This window comes from Chiroxiphia lanceolata, chromosome 18 (genome assembly GCF_009829145.1).
Source record: "Chiroxiphia lanceolata isolate bChiLan1 chromosome 18, bChiLan1.pri, whole genome shotgun sequence".
Taxonomy (NCBI): domain Eukaryota; kingdom Metazoa; phylum Chordata; class Aves; order Passeriformes; family Pipridae; genus Chiroxiphia; species Chiroxiphia lanceolata.
The window spans coordinates 3,252,250-3,269,987 of record NC_045654.1 but is presented as its reverse complement, the minus strand read 5'-3'; the positions used below and the strand labels follow the sequence as shown (position 1 = coordinate 3,269,987).

Below are 17,738 nucleotides of genomic sequence, written 5' to 3'. Positions count from 1 at the left end.
TTTGCTGGTTTTGTGACACAGTGTGAGTTATTGGAACTCCCACGTATAAATAAATAGGACCAGGGAATTTTACACCTGAAAAATTCTGCAGTAGACATTTTTACTTACACACATTTGCTTTTTCTTCTCTTCTCTTCTCGCCTCCCCCGCTCCCAGCCTCTCATGATCATTTTCTGCCCCTTTGAAACACATTTAATTCATATCTCACTTCACATGCCCGGTCTGGGATCCCGTTTCTTTTTTTTTTTTTTTTCTTTTTTTTTTTTTTTTTTTTGAGGGGAAGAAAAGGAACACGGGACAAAACGAAAGTGTCAGGGATTGCAAACGAGCGTCATCATCGTTTTTATGAGCAAACTTTTTCCTTTCCCTGCATCCTCTCCCCCCCACCCCGCCCTCCCCAGCTGGCTCAGAGCTTTGCTTTCCACATTCCAGTAGAAATTTAGCAGGAGTCAAACCGTGGATGTTTTCAGGCTTGGAAATAACCCCCGTGCTTCCGTCAGAACCAGCTGATGGACCAGGAGAAAGACCAGGAGATGGGAAGGAAAGAAGAGTGAGAGGATTACAAGTGGGAAAGGAGATGAGTTTATGGGGATGGTTCCTGCAGAGACATGTTTTGAGACATTTATAAGGAGGGATTTCACTCTTGGTACAATGCCTGGGTGAGGTAGGCACTGGGTTTTATTTGTGGCTTCTCAGTACCTCTTTCTGTTGGAAATAAGATAGGATAATACTAATTAAAAAAAAAAAAAGAAAAAAAAAAGAAACACCACTCCAAAATCCACCCTTGGTAAAAAGGGCTGGTGTCTTTTTTCTTTTTTTTTTTTTTCTTTTCTTTTTTTTTTCTGAGAAAATTGAAAGAAAAATATATATATATTATTATTTATTATATAACATCGTCAACATCAACACCACAAAAAAAAAAAAAAAAAAAAAAAAAAGGTAACATCCTAGTTTGTTTTCTTTCAAGCATTCTGACCGTGGTGAGAAAGGCAGCAGGAGTTTGGTGTCCCTTGGAGAACAAAAAGAGCTGGAGGACGGGAGCAGGGCAGGGCAGGGGGGGAGGACGAGGGCACGGGGCTGGCGGTGGCAGCAACACAAACTGGGTGGGCCCGTGGCAGGGGAAGAATTTTGTGCCAATCAGTTGGTTTTTCTTTTGAAACAAAAGAGAAAAAAAAAAAAAAGGGGGGGGGGAGGGAAGGAGGAGGGGGGGCAAGTCACACCGAGGCTGATGCCTGTTTTCATCCGTGCTTTCAGTCAGCGTCCGTCCCTCTCGAGTGCCGGCGGCGAACATTCAGTTAAAGGAGTCTCGCGAAATATTCTCGCTTTTTTTTTTTTTTTTTTTTTTTTTTTAATCAACGGGGGTTTTGGTTCGGGTTTGTCGGTTTGTTTTTTGGTTTTTTTTTTTTCCTTTTCCCGCTTTGTTTTTTTTTTTTTTTTTTTTGTTCGTTCGTTCGTTTCCTTCGGGTTTTTCCCCGCGGCCGACGCTCTCTCGCCCTTCTCCCTTGTTAGCTGTTCTCGCTCCACTCTGGCACCATGCCCACGCCGTGCACGGAGTGGTACTGGTGGGGCGACAGGGTTCGGGGCACGCCGTGGGAATACAGGAATTCCGCCGGCTGTAGGCTGCTGGGAGGGGACTGGATGCCCGTTTGAGGTCCACACTGCCGGACAATGGGCTGGTGAGAAACGGAGGTCTGGTGCTGGAACATGCTGTGGGTGTCTCCGATCTGGGGCGACGTGTGGTTGGCCACGCTGCCCAGCCGGGGCATGAGCGGCCCCGAGGTGAAGTGGGCAGAGAAATGCTGGTAGGGTAACCTGTCCATGGGCTGCATGGCAGACACTGTGCAACTGCTGTAGGATGGCACGCTGGGCCACGTGTTACAGCTGATGTCCTCCAGGCTGGGCACGGGGTCCGTGGGGGGAGCGGAGCTGGCGTACATACAGGCCTGGCGCTGGGCGGACTCAGTCCTGTACGACGTGTTCAGTCCCTGCTGCTGGGGGTAACTGGACCTGTAGAAGGGATCCTCGTCTGCTGGAGATGTTTCCATGTAGGGCTTCTTGTAGGGGTGCTCGGTGGTGGAACATTCCTCATCTGTTGGGAACAGAAAAGTCCCGGTAGCCAACAACGCCATGCCCTCGGCTGAACCTCCCTCTCCACAACCCTCGTTTTTCCCAGCACACGGCTGCTCCAGACACTCCTCTTGGGGTAAATCCCCCTCACACAGCCTGCTCCAGACACTCCTCTCGGGGTAAATCCCCCTCACACAGCCTGCTCCAGACACTCCTCTTGGGGTAAATCCCCCTCACACAGCCTGCTCCAGACACTCCTCTCGGGGTAAATCCCCCTCATTTCCCTGGGATTGATCTGAACCAATCCTGCTGAAACCGAGTCTTCCACTTGGCCCTGCCTGCTTGGACTGGGGAAGAGGTTAGCCAGGAGCTCTGGGAGGAAAATCAGGGAAGATGCTGGAGGGATCCTGAGGCTCAGCTTGCTTGGTGATGTCCCCTACACACCCCACAAGCTCCTCATCTCCTCCCTGCTGCCAGCACTGTGACCTGAGGAGTAACATCTCCCTGCAGACCTAACAGAGGTCCCCACTCCCACCCGAGAGGCTCAGAGCTGATGCTGTTAACCAAAAGCCTTTACAGCGACACATTTTCATGATTAAAAAAAAAAAAAAAAGACACGAAAACGGAGATGACAATAAAAATCCACCCCCTCCAGGAGAGCAGCAGCGATGGCACAGTTGAGACAATCAGATTTGGAGTTTTTCAGCCCCGGTTTTCAGCTGTGCCAAGGCAGCTGGGCACATAAATCCACACAGGGCCATGTGCTGGAGCCAAGGGGAACAAAAAAGAAAAGTAAATTTCACAGCTAGAAACAACATGGCACATCTTGCAGAGCCCTTTGTTTCCTGCAGCATCCCAGGGCCAAGAGAAGGAAGGAGATAAACAATTTAGGTGAAATCTCCAGGGCGAAGCAAAATGAATAAATGAATGTGCACTTATTTATTCATCCGCAGGGTCATCAAATGAAATCCAGCTCTGCTGGAATGGATGGCAAAGTTCCCAGGGACGAGCACTTCACCAAGAGATTTTAAGGACAGCGTGGCAAGGGAAGGGGAGCTTGTTCTGACACGGATTAACTTTGCTGCTGCTTCAAAAACAAGATTTCTGGTACAGGCAGAAAAACATCCCGCTTTGTCAAAGCCCTCCAGGCTGCACCCATGTAACAGGGGTAAAATCTGAAAGAATGCCACACAAAATTCTCCTTTTCGATTTTTTTTTTTCAACCCCAAAACACAAAGGGGAAAAAAAAAACAAAAAAACAACGATTTCACAAAAAGGAGGACTAAGAGAATCTGCCCCACAGGATGCACAGGGGACGCTGCCAGGCTGCTCCAAGGTGTCTCACCTTCGGGAGGTGCAGGTTTAGTGTCTTGTAAACACACACATGCACACACCCTTATTGCTGTAAACAGCCATGTGTGTTCTCCTGGAAGCTGCATCCACTCTACATGTAAAATAACCCATTATTCCCACTCAGGTGTCTTCCAAGTCCAGCTGGAAGAACTGCTGCTGTTCATTCCGGTCCAACAATCCCAGAAAACAGCAGGTACTGAGGTACACACTGTGGGGACATTCCCCTACGTGTCCTCTGGCTTTGTGACAGCACTGCCCATAAATTCAGTGCAAAACCACAATCCTATTTCATTCCTTCCTGAAAAAAAGCAAAACCTGACTCGTTCACCCCAACAATGCAGAGCCCTGATAACCAAGTCACCTTCCTCCTCTGCCTTCCCTTCAAATCAGGGTGGAAAGCAGGATGGAATAAGTGAGCAGTGCAATCCCATCTTTAAAGCAGCTGAAACAATAAGCAGGGAGATGCAGAAATGTGTCACCCTCTCTAATGCTGGTCAGGTCCATTTGATGTGGCAGCAGTGGGGAGGGTGTAGTGCCCTGAAAGACAAAAGCTGGAAGCACAGGTCTAACCCCTCCCCTGCTCCCTCACAGGAGGTACATCTGGAAGAGCAACCCGAGCTCCAGCGTAAAAGTTTTGGATCCCTAACCCACCACTGAGTAATAAGAGCACTAGGGTGGAAAAACAATGTCTTGTAAAATGCAGCATTGTTCTGCTAATAAAGTTTTCAGCATCAAACCGCATCCCTCTGCTGGCGCTAGAAACCATTGGCTTGGGGTTTGACTGTTTATTTTATTTGTATTTTTTTTAAATATACAACACAAACCAGTCAAACTCTGTTTTTCCGTGGTGTAAAACTGCCTGACTTACAACCTGAGGTTGCTGATTTTTCCATTTAGCCCAGACATTTCTCTGCCTGCCAGGGCACAGCCGGGCAGAGCCGCTTCCAGGATTCACCACAGGTGAAGAGAGGAAAACAAAACCAGCCAGAATTTCAGTGGACACCCTCTAGGTGCCCTCTATCAGCTGATCTCTCTAGAGCCAGGTTGGCTGCTGTTGTATGTGGAAAAGGCACCACTAGTCCACATTTTAAGATGTGTAAGGACCCTGTACCCATCTCCAAATGGGACATAGTCACTAGTAAAGGATTACATCCTACCCTGACAGCTTTTGCCTGCCCTTTGGCCCCTCTTCCTGGTGATTTTCCCCGTCTATGTAACCTCAAAGTGCTAGACAGAGAGGAGAAGAGTCTGTCTGCATCATCAGGTGGGATCATGCAGGCCAGAGAGGTGCCAGCTGACGGAGTTACACTGGTCCAGGCTCTCCAGTGGGACCCGGCATTATCCCCCCACCCCTCACAGAGGAGACCAAAGCCAGCACAGAGCAGCAAAAGGGCATCTCATGGTGTGTGGAACAGACCTTGGGTGGAAAGGGGCCATCTTCAGGTGAGAGAATGGCAAAAGGAGAACAAGGCAAACAGATCTCTCACACACAATGCTGAAGGCTGCAGTTCAAATTCATCCCCACCAGTTCTGGAGCCTGGACAGCCCGTCCCAAGGCCATAATCCTCTCCCTGAAGGTCCTCTCACCTCCTTGCATCAGTGTAAGCAGGACATGAGAGATGCTTAACTGCCTGCTCTGGGTTTGATTCTCAGTGTTGGTTCCCTGATGGCAATTCATTGTCCTTTTCCAGTTGCCACTGAGCCCTTGGAGGTGCTGGGCATCCTGTGAGGTGCTGTGACCATCCTGGGAGATGCTGTGACCATCCTGGGAGACGCTGACCATCCTCCACTTCTGTTGGTGTTCTTGGAAGCCAAGGGTGGCAATCAGCTCCTGTGACCAGCCCCTCGACACTGCACAAACCTCAAAAAGCAGAAGGTTCTGCCAAGCAGGGGAAGCTGCCAGAGCCAAGGAGAAGCTGCTCCGAAGTGGATCCAAGGAAAACGGAGCCTGCAGAATGGGCTGGAAACTGGCTCCCTCACAAGGAATTTGATGATCTATCTAATGAAGGAGCTCGAGCAAGAGCATAAGCAGTTCCAAGATTTCCGGTATTTACTACTTCCAGCTGGGTTGTAAATACCACACAAATGGCTCTTCAAATGGAATTTTCCCAATTCCAAGATTAGGGCCGTCCAGAATGAAATGCAAACATGTGAAGTCTCTGGACTTCAGGATGTGCTGGGCCCACCTCTTCCCTTGGTGTAAATCAGGAGAGCTCCTTTCTGATTCGTGACAGTCAGCTTTCCCAGGACAGAAGACAATGGAGAATGGGACGTGACTGTTTTAATTTTCCAAGCTTATCCACGCTTCCAGGGCATTACAGGAGGTTCATCCCAACTTTGTGAGGGAGACACAATGGGTGATTATCACCCACACAGTCTGGATTCTAGCACGGATCTAGCACGAGCCTGATTAGCCAATACAAGGGTGCAAGGCTGACAAGGGGTGTCCAAGAAATAAAAAAAGAGGTAGATTCAATCAAAATGAACATCACTAAGGGGCAAACAAGATGTACATCCTAGGGCATGGAACCTAAGACATGCCAGTCCCTCCAGCTGTCACACCATTTGTGGTACGGATGCGTTGCATTGCAGGGAACACGACACAAAGGGTTGTAGGGCAAGGACAATCCAACATCAAAATCTGGAACCTCTTCCAGAGGTAGCAAGTTGCCAGCACTGCCTGCTGAGACACAGGAGGCACCTCTGATGGAGGGTGAGATCACAGGGTCACAGGATGGGTCAGGTTGGAAGGCACCACAGTGGGTCATCTAGTCCCACCTCCCTGCTCCAGCAGGGTCATCCCAGAGCACATGGCACAGGACTGCATCCAGACAGTTCTGGAAGCTCTCCAGTGAGGGAGAATGGCACAGGAGTGCATCCAGACAGTCCTGGAACATCTCCAGTGAGGGACACTCCACGTCCTCTCTGAGCAACCTGTTCCAGTGCTGGGTCACTGCACAGTGAATAATTTCTTCCTCATGTTCAGGTGGAACTTCCTGGGTATCAGTTCCTGCCTGCTCCTCTTGTCCCATTACTGACCCCCATCCTCTCAAGCAGAGCCTGGTCCATCCCCTGACCCCTCCCTGCAGACACTGACAGACATGGATGAGGTCCCTCTCAACCATCTCCTCTCAAGACTGAACAGGCCCAGCTCCCTCAGCCTTTCCTCACGAGAGGGATACAAAGCTGCTGGAGCTGCAGTGCCACACAGCAAAAGCTGGGTGCCCACCAGCCCCCTGAATATCCCCTCATCACATAGACAGGCTCCTTTTGCCCCAGCAGGCACCTTGCTCTGGGCTCCACTGCATCTATCCAAGCCACAAACACCTCCAGCTGCAGCAGCTCAAGCCTTGGCCGACTCATTGCATCTCCAAGCATCACCTGGATGAGCAGCACATCCTCCAAGAAGACACCTCACACCTGGATTTTGTCCTACAGATTCTCTGAGTGAAAGAAAAGCTGGGTGGGGTGTGGGAGAAATCAGTTCAGACAACAAAGAGGACTGTCCACACTAATGGTGCCTGTTCTTGAGGAGGAGGAGAAAAGGCATTGCTGGACCTCCACCAGCCTCATCAGAGCAGGAAGGAGAGGAAAGATATGTTCTTCCCCATGGTGTCCTGTCCAGGTTAGGTGGCTGAAGGATACGGTCCTTGCTGGTTGGAGCCGGTGGATTCTGCCACATCCCTCTTCTCCCTCAGAATGCCAACATGACAACTTTTATAACCTCCCCGGGGAGAGGCTGTTCCAGTTGCCTCCTGTCCAGCATCACAAGCATCCCAGAAATCTGCCAAGTGGTTGAGATTGTGTAAGGCTGGGAGGGAGCAGAGGTTTAGAGGGATGACTATTTAATCCACAGGAAATCTGAGGGAGAGGATAATACAAGGGAAAACAAGCCCCAACACCCTAACTGGGATGTGGGGCTAAATGAAAGACACAAAGCAAGCTGCCTGCTGGGAAGTCTTTTTGGGCTCCACCGAGCACAACAATGAGAGAGGGAGAGGTGGAGAACAACTAGGAGAAAGACAAGGCTCTAACTGGTCTTTGTTGCAGCCTGAAAATCCACATCAAGAACTGAGGCCACTCCTTGGTAAGATAGAGGACTGGAGTTAATCCAGTGCCATAAGCAATCTCAGCGTGGAGCTGGGATACAACACAGGATGATTCTCCCCATTCCCTGTGCCTGGAGCAGCGACCCTGTTGCAGCACACCGGGGTCATTCCCAATGTTGTGACCCTGCACTCCCACCTGCACAGCAGTAATCGCCAGATTTGGAGCTCTGGGATGTGTCCTTCCTTCCTTCCTCACCCAGGAGAGCATCACCTCCCTGAACCAGAGGAGCCTTCGGAGATAACATCCCCTCACAGCCCTGCTGCTCTCCCCTAATGTGGCCCCATATCAGATCTCCACGGTGAATCCATCTTGACCTGACAGCTAAAAACAACACTGTCAACCACAGAGCACAGTCCTTGTCTGAGGTCACCAAGGAAGCAGAAGTTGAATAGGGTTCCTTTGAGTTGCTTGAACACAGACCTGTTCCTAACTGAGCCTAAACTGAGGCCTGACCCCAGCTGAAAAGGATATGGAGAAACCTCATGAGATGTCCAAGATGGAAGGAACTCCAGGGAGAGATTCTCTTGGAAAACAGTGGTGGAATTTACTACAGAAGATGTAGACACCAGCTGGTCTCAAACCCAGCTGAATTGCCTTCTGTCCCTGAGAGCATTTATCCATAACCACTGCCCTGCAAAAAGGAAATAATCCACTTGAGTTAAATCCTAAACTGACTGAGGAGGAGTCAGTGTTTGGGGAATGGATAATCCAACAAAATCAATAAGATTTCCAGTCCAGAAAATGGAGAGAGGGGCAATAGGATCAACTATTCTTTTGCTTTCAGGTTTCCTTGGATGTTGAGGCTTGGTAGGAGTTATGCAGAATTGTAGGAAAACTATGTGGGAAAGCTCAGAAACGAGAGGCTGGAAAAGGAGAAAAAGAGGAAGATTATATGTAGGGTTATTTCCCCAGCTCCAACAAAGATCCTTGCTCGGTGCTAGAAGGAAGTGCCACGCTCAGTCAGAGTCGGAGATGAAACCTTGGATCACGTTCTGATTTATCCAAACAGAATTGCTCATCTCGAGTGACTTTTTTTTTTTCTTTTTTTTTAATTAATTTCACTTCGCAAAGAGCTGCTTGGCAGCTTACTCCGACTCTCTGTTTCCCATTAACTTTGTGTTTCTTTTCTTTAAGCCCTGGTGGCTGTTTTCGATTTACTGGATGCACGGGGCAGGGAGAAGGAGGCGGGGGGGGGGGAAAAAGGCGCAGGGAGGAAAGGAGAGACTCGGGCTGCCGAGACGAACAGCTCCGCGGAAGAAGCCGGTGGTATCGGACAGGACGCTGCTTCTCCTTGATTAAAGCGTTTGGCGGCTTTGATAAAAAGGCCCTTAACTGCTTGTGCCACTCAAGGCATCGCGGAGATAATGAGGGGGCTGATGGGCCATCGGCCGCGCAGACAAGGGCTCCCTTCGCCGGTCTCCTGCGCTTTCGCAAGGGCCAAAAGGGGCCGGGGAGCTTATTACGGGGCAGATAGTCGTCTCTTCTGTGACAATAAGAGGAAGTGAGATAATTGGGGGATTGAGGGAAACCACCCATGGAGACACCACTTAGCGGGAATCCCAAAACTGGAAGGAAACCTCTGCTGATTCCTTATCGCGTCACAACGCGGAGGCGAATGATGAATTGCCCTGCGGTGCGGGGACACGCAGCGCTCCGAGGTTGTCCAAAGGGTTTGTTGCCGTTCGGGGCAGCTTGTTTTGGTTAGGGTTTGCAGAGGGGAAGAGGGGCGGTGAAAGCTCAGCTCCCAGGGCAAAGGAGCGCTGGGGATGGATCACAGGCTGAGGGATGCCAGGGATGAGTGGGACTTTGCATCGTGAGCAGTGGGGTTTTGCAGCAGCCCGGTTGTGTCCCAGCACCTCATATCCGTCACTAGAGGGGTAAGACAGGTCACACACCCCATCTCTGACCTAGGGGACGTTCTGCTTCTCCTTATTCCCTACCTTACATCTAGCTCAAGTCTAGCATCGCCATTTCCAATCCCAGCTCCAACACACTCTATGTGACCACAAGTGTCACCTGGTCAGCTGGAGGGGCCAGAAAATGACACCTCTGTTTTCCAGTGTTTAGCTCAGACTCAGGAAACCCCCAGAATGTCTCAACTTCTATACTTTTACATAGAAACCTGCACACAGCACACGTGCCCCTACAACATTCAGGAGATTCACCAAGGACAGGAGGGAGATTTCCACTGCCCTCCTGCCTCCTCTGCCAGCACTTCCCAGCATCCCCTACCTTAGACTGTGTGTCTGCACATCCCCGTGCCCCAGGGTTACGTTACTAAAAATACTGACATGTGTCTGACTGATAGGACCGTGCAGGGAAGCAGGAGGGGATCTGCTGTGGGGAGAGGCTACCAGGCTGGAGAAGTTCTTGGTGCACTCAAATGCCATGGTACTTGCTGCCTTCTGTGAGCTTTCCCAGTGCAACGCAGACTAAATCCTGAGAAAAGGGAATAGGGGTCAGCAGTAACCACGTCCTGTCACTCCTTGTTGCATTCAGCCCTGGAAATTCCCTGTTTTCTTCGGAGTACCTGGAGTAGAGCTGATCTGAGGCTTTTGCTACCTGAGCCCTGCAAGTGTTTGTGCATCTGAGCATTCCCATGGCTTTGGGAGAGGGAGGGAGAGACCACAAACCACTCGCTCCTGCCCAAGACAATTACCCCGTCGCTATCACGGGGCTCTTCACGCCAGGACGAGCTGAGCAGTGAGTGTAAAGCCCTCACAGTTTGATCCCTCCAGCTCTGTCAAAGCAGGTCAGTCGCACCAGAGGGGAAGGAACACGGATATCATGATTTTCAATCCCAGGCACCGTTCATTAGAACGAGCGTTTGAGCGGAATTGCTTTCTGCAGACTGAAAACTCTCTGCCAGCTGTGAGACCCCGAGCTGAAAACTGTGCAAAATGCAAAGTGTCAAGGCATCTGCACTTGGAGATTAACCCTGTCTGAGGGGCTACGGAGGCAGATAAGTCATCTTTATCTCTGGCACCAGCTATCTTTCCAAAATGTGGATTCACCGCGGGTGAAAGGCACTGCCACCCCTCCAGGCAGCCCAGCAGTGGATTTTAGGCTAATGAGGGTGAGGGGAGCCTCCCAGCCCACCTCCAGCACACAACCCTCATCCCTCACTCATCCCCAAGTGTCCCTGTAACGCAGGCTGGGACAAGGATCAGGAAACGAGGCTGGCAGCCACGTCAGGAGGGGGAAAGCACAGAGCAGGGAGCAGCCAAGGCCTGACCTTTTCTCTTGGTGCAGTGGTAGATCTGGCTGTGCTCCTGGGAGATCGGGTAGGGGTTGGCAGGCGGTAGCAGGTCCTGGGAGGTGCTGGACACCCCGTTCTCACACTGGTACTGGGAGCCCAGGTTGGAGGAGGCAGAAAGGACCCTGGTCTCGCCACTGAACGGGCTGTGATTCGAGGACACTTTTTGTCTCACTGTGCTCCTGGGGACAACCGGGTACTCTTTACTAAAAGCAAAGAAACGGAAAATAAAAACAAGTCAGGAAAAGCAATCAATTAATAAATAGATCAGTGGATTAATAAATGAAGGCAGCACATTAGTGTCACGGTGATTGTTCAGGCTTTCAGGGAAACAGAAACATCCCTCTCAGGGGACTGCAGCCCCATCACACTTTATCCACACAGCACTCATTATTCCCTTCCCTTTTAGTACCTTTCCCTTTAGATTTGTGCCTCTTCCACCACAACTGCTATTTTACATCCATGCTTGAAATAGATACATGCAGTTATAGCAAAAACACACGAGATTTATATTTGCATATTACAGGATTTATAAACTCCACACTGTTTTTAATGTATATGCGGATGTGCACATGCATGTAAATAAAAATCTCATTTCTGCCAAGTCGACCTGGAGATGGATTAAATATTTAGGCCTATTTTTTTTTCCCCTTATGGTAGTTGTCCCCATTCCTTTCCCCCAGGGTCTCTCAGCTTCATTGTCCCGGATGGCGGATCCCTGGACCACAGAACAAGCTCCACTCCAGAGTGCTTGGAAAAGAGGAATAAATAAATCACCAAGACTTGATGCACAGCAGAGCCACAGCCTCAGCAGAGCCAGGCTGGCAGGGTGAGCCCTAATGGCAAGTCTGGATTGTTCCTTTGCTCTGAGCTCTGGTTTGAAGCAGGGATGCTTTGTCAACACTGCCTGGAAATCCTCTCTTCTACAAGACCCTACAGTGTGTTTTGGAGACATTTCTCGAAGCACATAAACAATGTGGCTGGACAAGGTTATTCTTGCTCTGCAGGGGGAAGAACTGAAGCTGAGTAGGGGGTTTCAGAGCCTTCAGAAGAGGTACAAGCCTCCTCCTGGGCTGTCTCTAAAACAGCTGGGTGTTCCCTGAACACAAAGACTCACAAAAAAGCATAAAAATCAGGTAGCACAGCAGCAGATCCCAAAGTGTCACCTGGCTCAGAGCAGCCACAAACCAGAGCCCACATTCCAGCACAAGGTTTCTCCTTTGAGGCTGTAACCATTGGGCCAAGCTGGCTGTGAGGCACCCTACCCACCTGCCCAAAACCATTATGCTGGAGCAAGGACATATCCCTAAATCCCATCGCCTGGCTCACCTGGCCAGTTACACGAGGAGGAAGGGCCCCAAATTTCTGATGACACCCCTCAGAGAGGACCTATGGCTGTAGAGTTCAGAACTTATTTACAAAATTTAACAATAGCAATTATATAAACCTACTCACAGCGGGGAGCTTTCATCCAAACCACTGCTCTGGTGGCTGCCAGAAACATCAGCAACCGAGCTGTAATGGAGGGGAAACTCACCCAGGAGCTCAAAACCAAAGAAATGTGTCTCTCATTGTGCCATGGAAGCTTTCCAAACCCCGGGCACTGGTGGTTTGCCAAGGAAAGCCTATTCCAAAGGTGGGGTATCATCCCCTGGAAGCCCAGCAGCTCCTCCCAGCAGGAGCGTGGCTTCCCACCCACTTGGCCTGGCTGGTCAGGCAGTTTTTTCCCCAAACTGAAGTCCAGGCTGCGAATGAGGAACAAAAGAGAGATGGACTGGGAGGAAACAGAGACTTATCCCTTGGATACACAAGACAACAATGGATGCCAGGGTATGGGTGGGCTTCAGAGGGCCTGTGGACACCCAGCACTTAAATCTCCACCCCAGGAGCTCTTGCTGGAGGGCAGCTTTGGTGGCTTCTCAGGAAGGTCAACAGCCATGGCCATCAAACCTCACAGGTGACCCTCAAACCTTCTGGGTTCCAGGGGGTCTCCCAGGTTATGGCTTTGAGCTGCCTGTCCCTGTCACACTCCACACAGTGATCCTCAAGGAAACAGCACCAACACGACACCCCAAAGCTGCATCCCCACCACCTTTCCCATCTAAGGAGACAGCCCACAAGGAGGTGACACATGGAGCGTGGCCTTAACTCTACCCCCTAATGAGAAGGTGCTGCATGGATTGGCTGGTTCCTTCTTCCTCAGCTCCAACACTCCAACATCCAATTCTCAAAGAAACGACAGAGCCCCATTTTTTCCACCAGTGAGCTACAGTGGAGGACAAGAAAGGACATGCCATGGCATGATGCCACATCAGGTTCTCTGTGGGTTTTTTGGAGGATGTAGAGATGACTGCTTTCACAGTCCCTCCCTGCTTCATGGGGGGAAGAATTGGATGTCTCTTTGCCACGTGGGATTAGATCTGCATGGTAAACCATAAATTCTCACAGCAGCTCAGAGGGACCCCGTCAGCATCAGACCCTCACCGTGCAAAGCACCACACAAACAGTGAGAAACCAGATGCTTCTCACCTAAATCAACACTTTTTCAACGGAGAGTTGAGAGGGGAGAAAAAATAACAACCCAGCTGCTTCCTTCTTGATGAAAATACATTTTCACAGAATCACTGAGGTCAGAAGAGACCTTCAAGGTCATCAAGTCCAACCTGTGAGTGATCTCCACCCCAACCAGCCCAGGGTACCGAGTGCCACGTCCAGTCATTCCTTAAACACCTCCAGGGATGGAGACTCCACCACTTCCAGCCCCTTCCAATGCCTGACCACCCTTTCAGTGAAGACATTCTTCCTCATGTCCAAGCTGAACCTCAACTGCTTTCTTCCCATAAAGAAGCTGCCTGGAAGAGGAATATCTTTATCCCAAGTGCACAGGTGGAGTCAGGATCCCACTCTCTCTTGTGCACTGGGAACCAAATTCCTTTCATTCCTTTTCCAGGGAACACAACAGCCTCCGTGGCCATCAGTGGTGTTCTGTGGGACATGGCAGGAGCTGGGAGTCACCCTGGAGAGGCAACAGGTTGGAGACACCACGTTTCCAAACAGCAGTTCCCAGGAGGTATCGCAATAACTTCCCTCCAGACTGAAATATTTCCATTTCAGTCAAAACATGCTGGGTGCTATTTTTGCCAAAAAATCAACTATTTGAGGAGGGAGACGAAGGAAAGTATTTTCTAACTAAACAGCTAAAATAGTCTTTCCTTCACTTTGCCCTTTTTTCTACCCACAAGGGCAGTTATCTCTGTATTTCTACATATTGTTCCTTATAAAAACTGAGCTCTAATAAAGAGGTATCTTTGGTACCTGGCAAAGCAACAGTCATCTCAAAACATTTATGATGTTTCCTGAGCCCACTTGACATGCAGTGTGCACACCTACCACTTTTAAATACTGAAGGACAAAATAAAATGGATCAGAATCTTTTTTTTCCCCCCCTAAAAAATGTTATTCCCAAAATAAGTGGCTGTAATCCTGGGCTACAGTCTAATGGAATGAAAGGTTTTGTTCATTGCTGGCACAAAATGACTGTTTTGTCCAGAAATTTTGCTGTCCAAAAAAAAAAAAATTGTAGCAAAGAAGGAAGGGAAAATATAGGCAATATAGAAAATGATCTACACAGCAAGGAAGAGGCTGCTGCTTATGGACCAGAATGTGAGTTAATTTTACAGGGGGGTGTTAATAGGCTACATTTTTTTTGCATTAAATTTGTGCAAAAATTAGAAGGAAAAAAAAGAAAGTTGGCTGGAAAAAAAAAGTTTACAAGGAAGGAAGCTGTCCCTGGTCTATTTAAAGCCTGTTGGAGGCTAATTAAGAATATTTGGTTACAGTAGTTGGTATTACAATTGCAGAGGGGACAGGATGGAAGGGGGAGCCACACAAGAGTCTCTGCATCACCAAGTTCCCAGGTGAGAGGCCACCAGGAGAGAATATTACTTCAATTTTCGTTACACTTAGGGAAAAGAAACCAAGGATGAGGTCCAAGACCATAGTGGAGGCACTCAGTCCTGAGGTCTGGGCTCGGTTCTTAACTCCCACCTGGCCAAAGGTTTCCCAGACCCACAGGATTGGACACCAGCTCTGCATAACTTTCCTAATAGCACATGAATTCCACCTAAAGCCCGTCATACAACCCCAACCCGACAGATTGGGCCTGACAAGTGAACCCCTCCTGCATTTCCCAAGCACTTCCATCCAAATCAGGCCTCTGCCAGGTGGAATTAGGAGGCTCACCCTTGTTTTCTCACATGGCATTCTTCCCCTTCCCCTGGTGAAATGATGCCCTCGCCGTGACAGAGCTCCCTAAGCCACAAATTCACACCTAGCAAAAAATTCCAGGGAGCAAATTCAAGATGACTCTGTAGTCTCAGAACCAGAAACCTTGTTTGCCTCTGCAAACTAATCAAAACTGAAGAAAAATTATACATAGACCTTCACAGAGTGTCCACTTTCTTGCTTATTACCACACTGTGAGGGAGCAATGATTTTCAAAGGGTTTTCATGTGCAGACTAGAAGTTTCCTAATGTACCAGCCAATGTGTAGTAAATGCAACTGCCAGGCAAAAAAACTTATTAAAAGTCTTTTACAAATGCACAGTTTATAACCAGGAAGCTTCTATATTGAAGCATCCAACCCCTACTGGCCCTGGGCAAGTTATTTTAGAAGAGGTTTCTGATATTTCTGTGACATTATATACCAAGGCTTTCCAAAGCTGCTGTAGGTGATGGTAACAAGGCTTCAAAAGACTTATTAAATATCAGATCCCAAGGATCATACTGGTATCTGTTCAAGGTCAAGATGAGCCATGACATGGAAAAGGATTTCCCCAGTGCTTAGTTGCTTCCATGTTCTAACAGCATCCTTTGAAGCCCTTGAGCTGGCCAGATCTAGCTCACAACATCAAATCTGAGTCTAAAATCTGATCTAAGGTCTATTTTAACTCCTCCTTGGTCAGTCACTACAAAAGGACAAATGTTTGCTGTCCTGTCAGTCCCACCACCTCCACCCACCCAGCCCAGAGGTGCAGAATCAACCCCCAATTCCAGATGTGCAAACGTAACTCAGTGGCTTTGGGGCTTGTATTTCCCAGGCCACCAATTGTTGTCCTTCCTGCTGAGACTCGAGAGTAGGAAAGAAATGGAAGTCAGCCATAACAGACATAGAAAAAGGAATTAAAATTTAAAAAAAAAAAAAAAAAGAAAAAGAAAAAAAGTAACTGGAATAAATATACCATCTCCCAGGAAAAAAAACTAAACCAGAAAACTATTGTCAGTGCACATTCACTTCAGCTTATTTCCAGCATCTTGAAATCAAATTGGACCACTCTCTCAAGAGGCTGTCTGGGGAGTCTGAAGTGGATAAACTACAGCAGGAAAGGACGTGGTAGGAGAGGAATTACTGAGTGCTTCCTCCAGCCTTGCCCTCTGATTAAATACAACCTCTGTCTGTGTGGGGACTGCAGAGCAGCCCCACAGAAAATAACACCCAGGCTGGATGTCCAGTAAAACAAGTCTAAATGTCCTCTGAGAAATATGTGGGGTTGTTCACTGCAGCTTTTCCATCAACACATCAAATGTCCTGACCTTCCTGCAGGAACGGGAAGGGGTCCAACAGCCCTGGATTGGGTGCAGGCGTGGGAATCTCCTGTGGTTTAACAAGACCAAGTGCTGGTGCTGCACCCAACCCTGGTATCAATCCAGGCTGGGATGAGCAGGTGGAGAGCCCTGGAGAGAAGGACTTGGGGGTGCTGGTGGGGGAGAGGCTGGACCTGACCCAGCATCCAGAACCCCCCCGTGCCCTGGGCTGATCCCACAAAGGGGGTTCTGCCCCTCTGCCCCCTCAGGTGAGACCCCCCTGCAGAGCTGCCTCCAGCCCTGGGGGAACAGCACAGGAAGGACATGGAGCTGCTGGAGAGAGTCCAGAGGAGGTATCAAGATGATCAGAGGGATGGAGCAGCTCTGCTGGGAGGAAAGGTTGGGAGAGTTGGGATTGTTCAGCCTGGAAAAGAGAAGCTTTGAGGTGACCTACAAGAAAGATGGAGAGAGGCTGTTTTCAAGGGCCTGGAGTGACAGAACAGGGGGAATGGCTTCACACCAACAGAGAGCAGCTGTAGATTAGATATTAGAAAAAAAGTTCTTCACTGTGAGGGTGGTGAGGCACTGGAACAAGTTGTCCAGAGAAGTTGTGGATGCCCCATCCCTGGAGTGTCCAAGGCCAGGTTGGATGGGGCTTGGAGCAAACTGGTCTGGTGGAAGGTGTCCCTGCCCATGGCAGGGGGTTGGAATAAGATGATATTTAAGGTCCTTTCCAACTCAAATCTTCTATGATGATTCCATGGTATGTTTTCAACCAGTGCTTCCACCACTCCTCTGAGCGGTGCAGCCCAGAGAGATCACTGCAGGAAACCCAAGAACCAGAGAGGGATCTAGAGCATCATTATCAGGCAACTAAAAAGGTAGATTCCTGCAGAAAAATGCCACTGTTCATGCTGGAGTAAGAAGAACACAAGAGGAGATGGAGAATGGATGTTGGCCAACAGAGACACCACCAGCATCCCTTTGTGCTGGGCTGAGCTTCTGCAGGTCGGGTCCTGCTGAGCAGATCCCCCAAAGAGGGTTCAACAGAAGAAACTGCAGCTACTCTGTGTTTCTTGAGCTGACTTTCTCACTTTAAAAGCACTGTGGATACCCTCTAGCAAGATCTGCAGAGCTTTATTTTGGATTTCATCTGAATTCCATCAAATTCTACAGGATACATTTCAAGCCTATTTTGACCAGGAAAACTTCCTCGGGGATGTTTGCTGGAGGAAAGCGTCATCTCTCCAACCAATGTTATAACTCTAAGCCTCACACTGAAAACGTTTCAGACAGCACGTGGCTCTTGGGAGGTTTCAATGGCAGAAGATGGGAAATGGATGTGGATGTAAAGATGTCACGAGAAGAC

At 49.2% G+C, this 17,738-nt stretch overlaps 1 protein-coding gene across 1 annotated transcript in view; it reads right to left on the bottom strand.

Moving 5' to 3' along the window:
* Positions 1–1,505: 1,505 nt before the first annotated feature.
* TBX5 (T-box transcription factor 5) overlaps positions 1,506–17,738 on the bottom strand; it is a 41,502-nt gene continuing 25,269 nt past the window's right edge. Inside the window, exons 8-9 of the mRNA XM_032705792.1 lie at positions 10,766–10,992; positions 1,506–2,089 (exon numbers count right to left, since the gene is read on the bottom strand). Coding sequence (XP_032561683.1) covers positions 1,506–2,089; positions 10,766–10,992 — 811 coding nt within the window. The remainder of the gene's footprint in view (positions 2,090–10,765; positions 10,993–17,738) is intronic.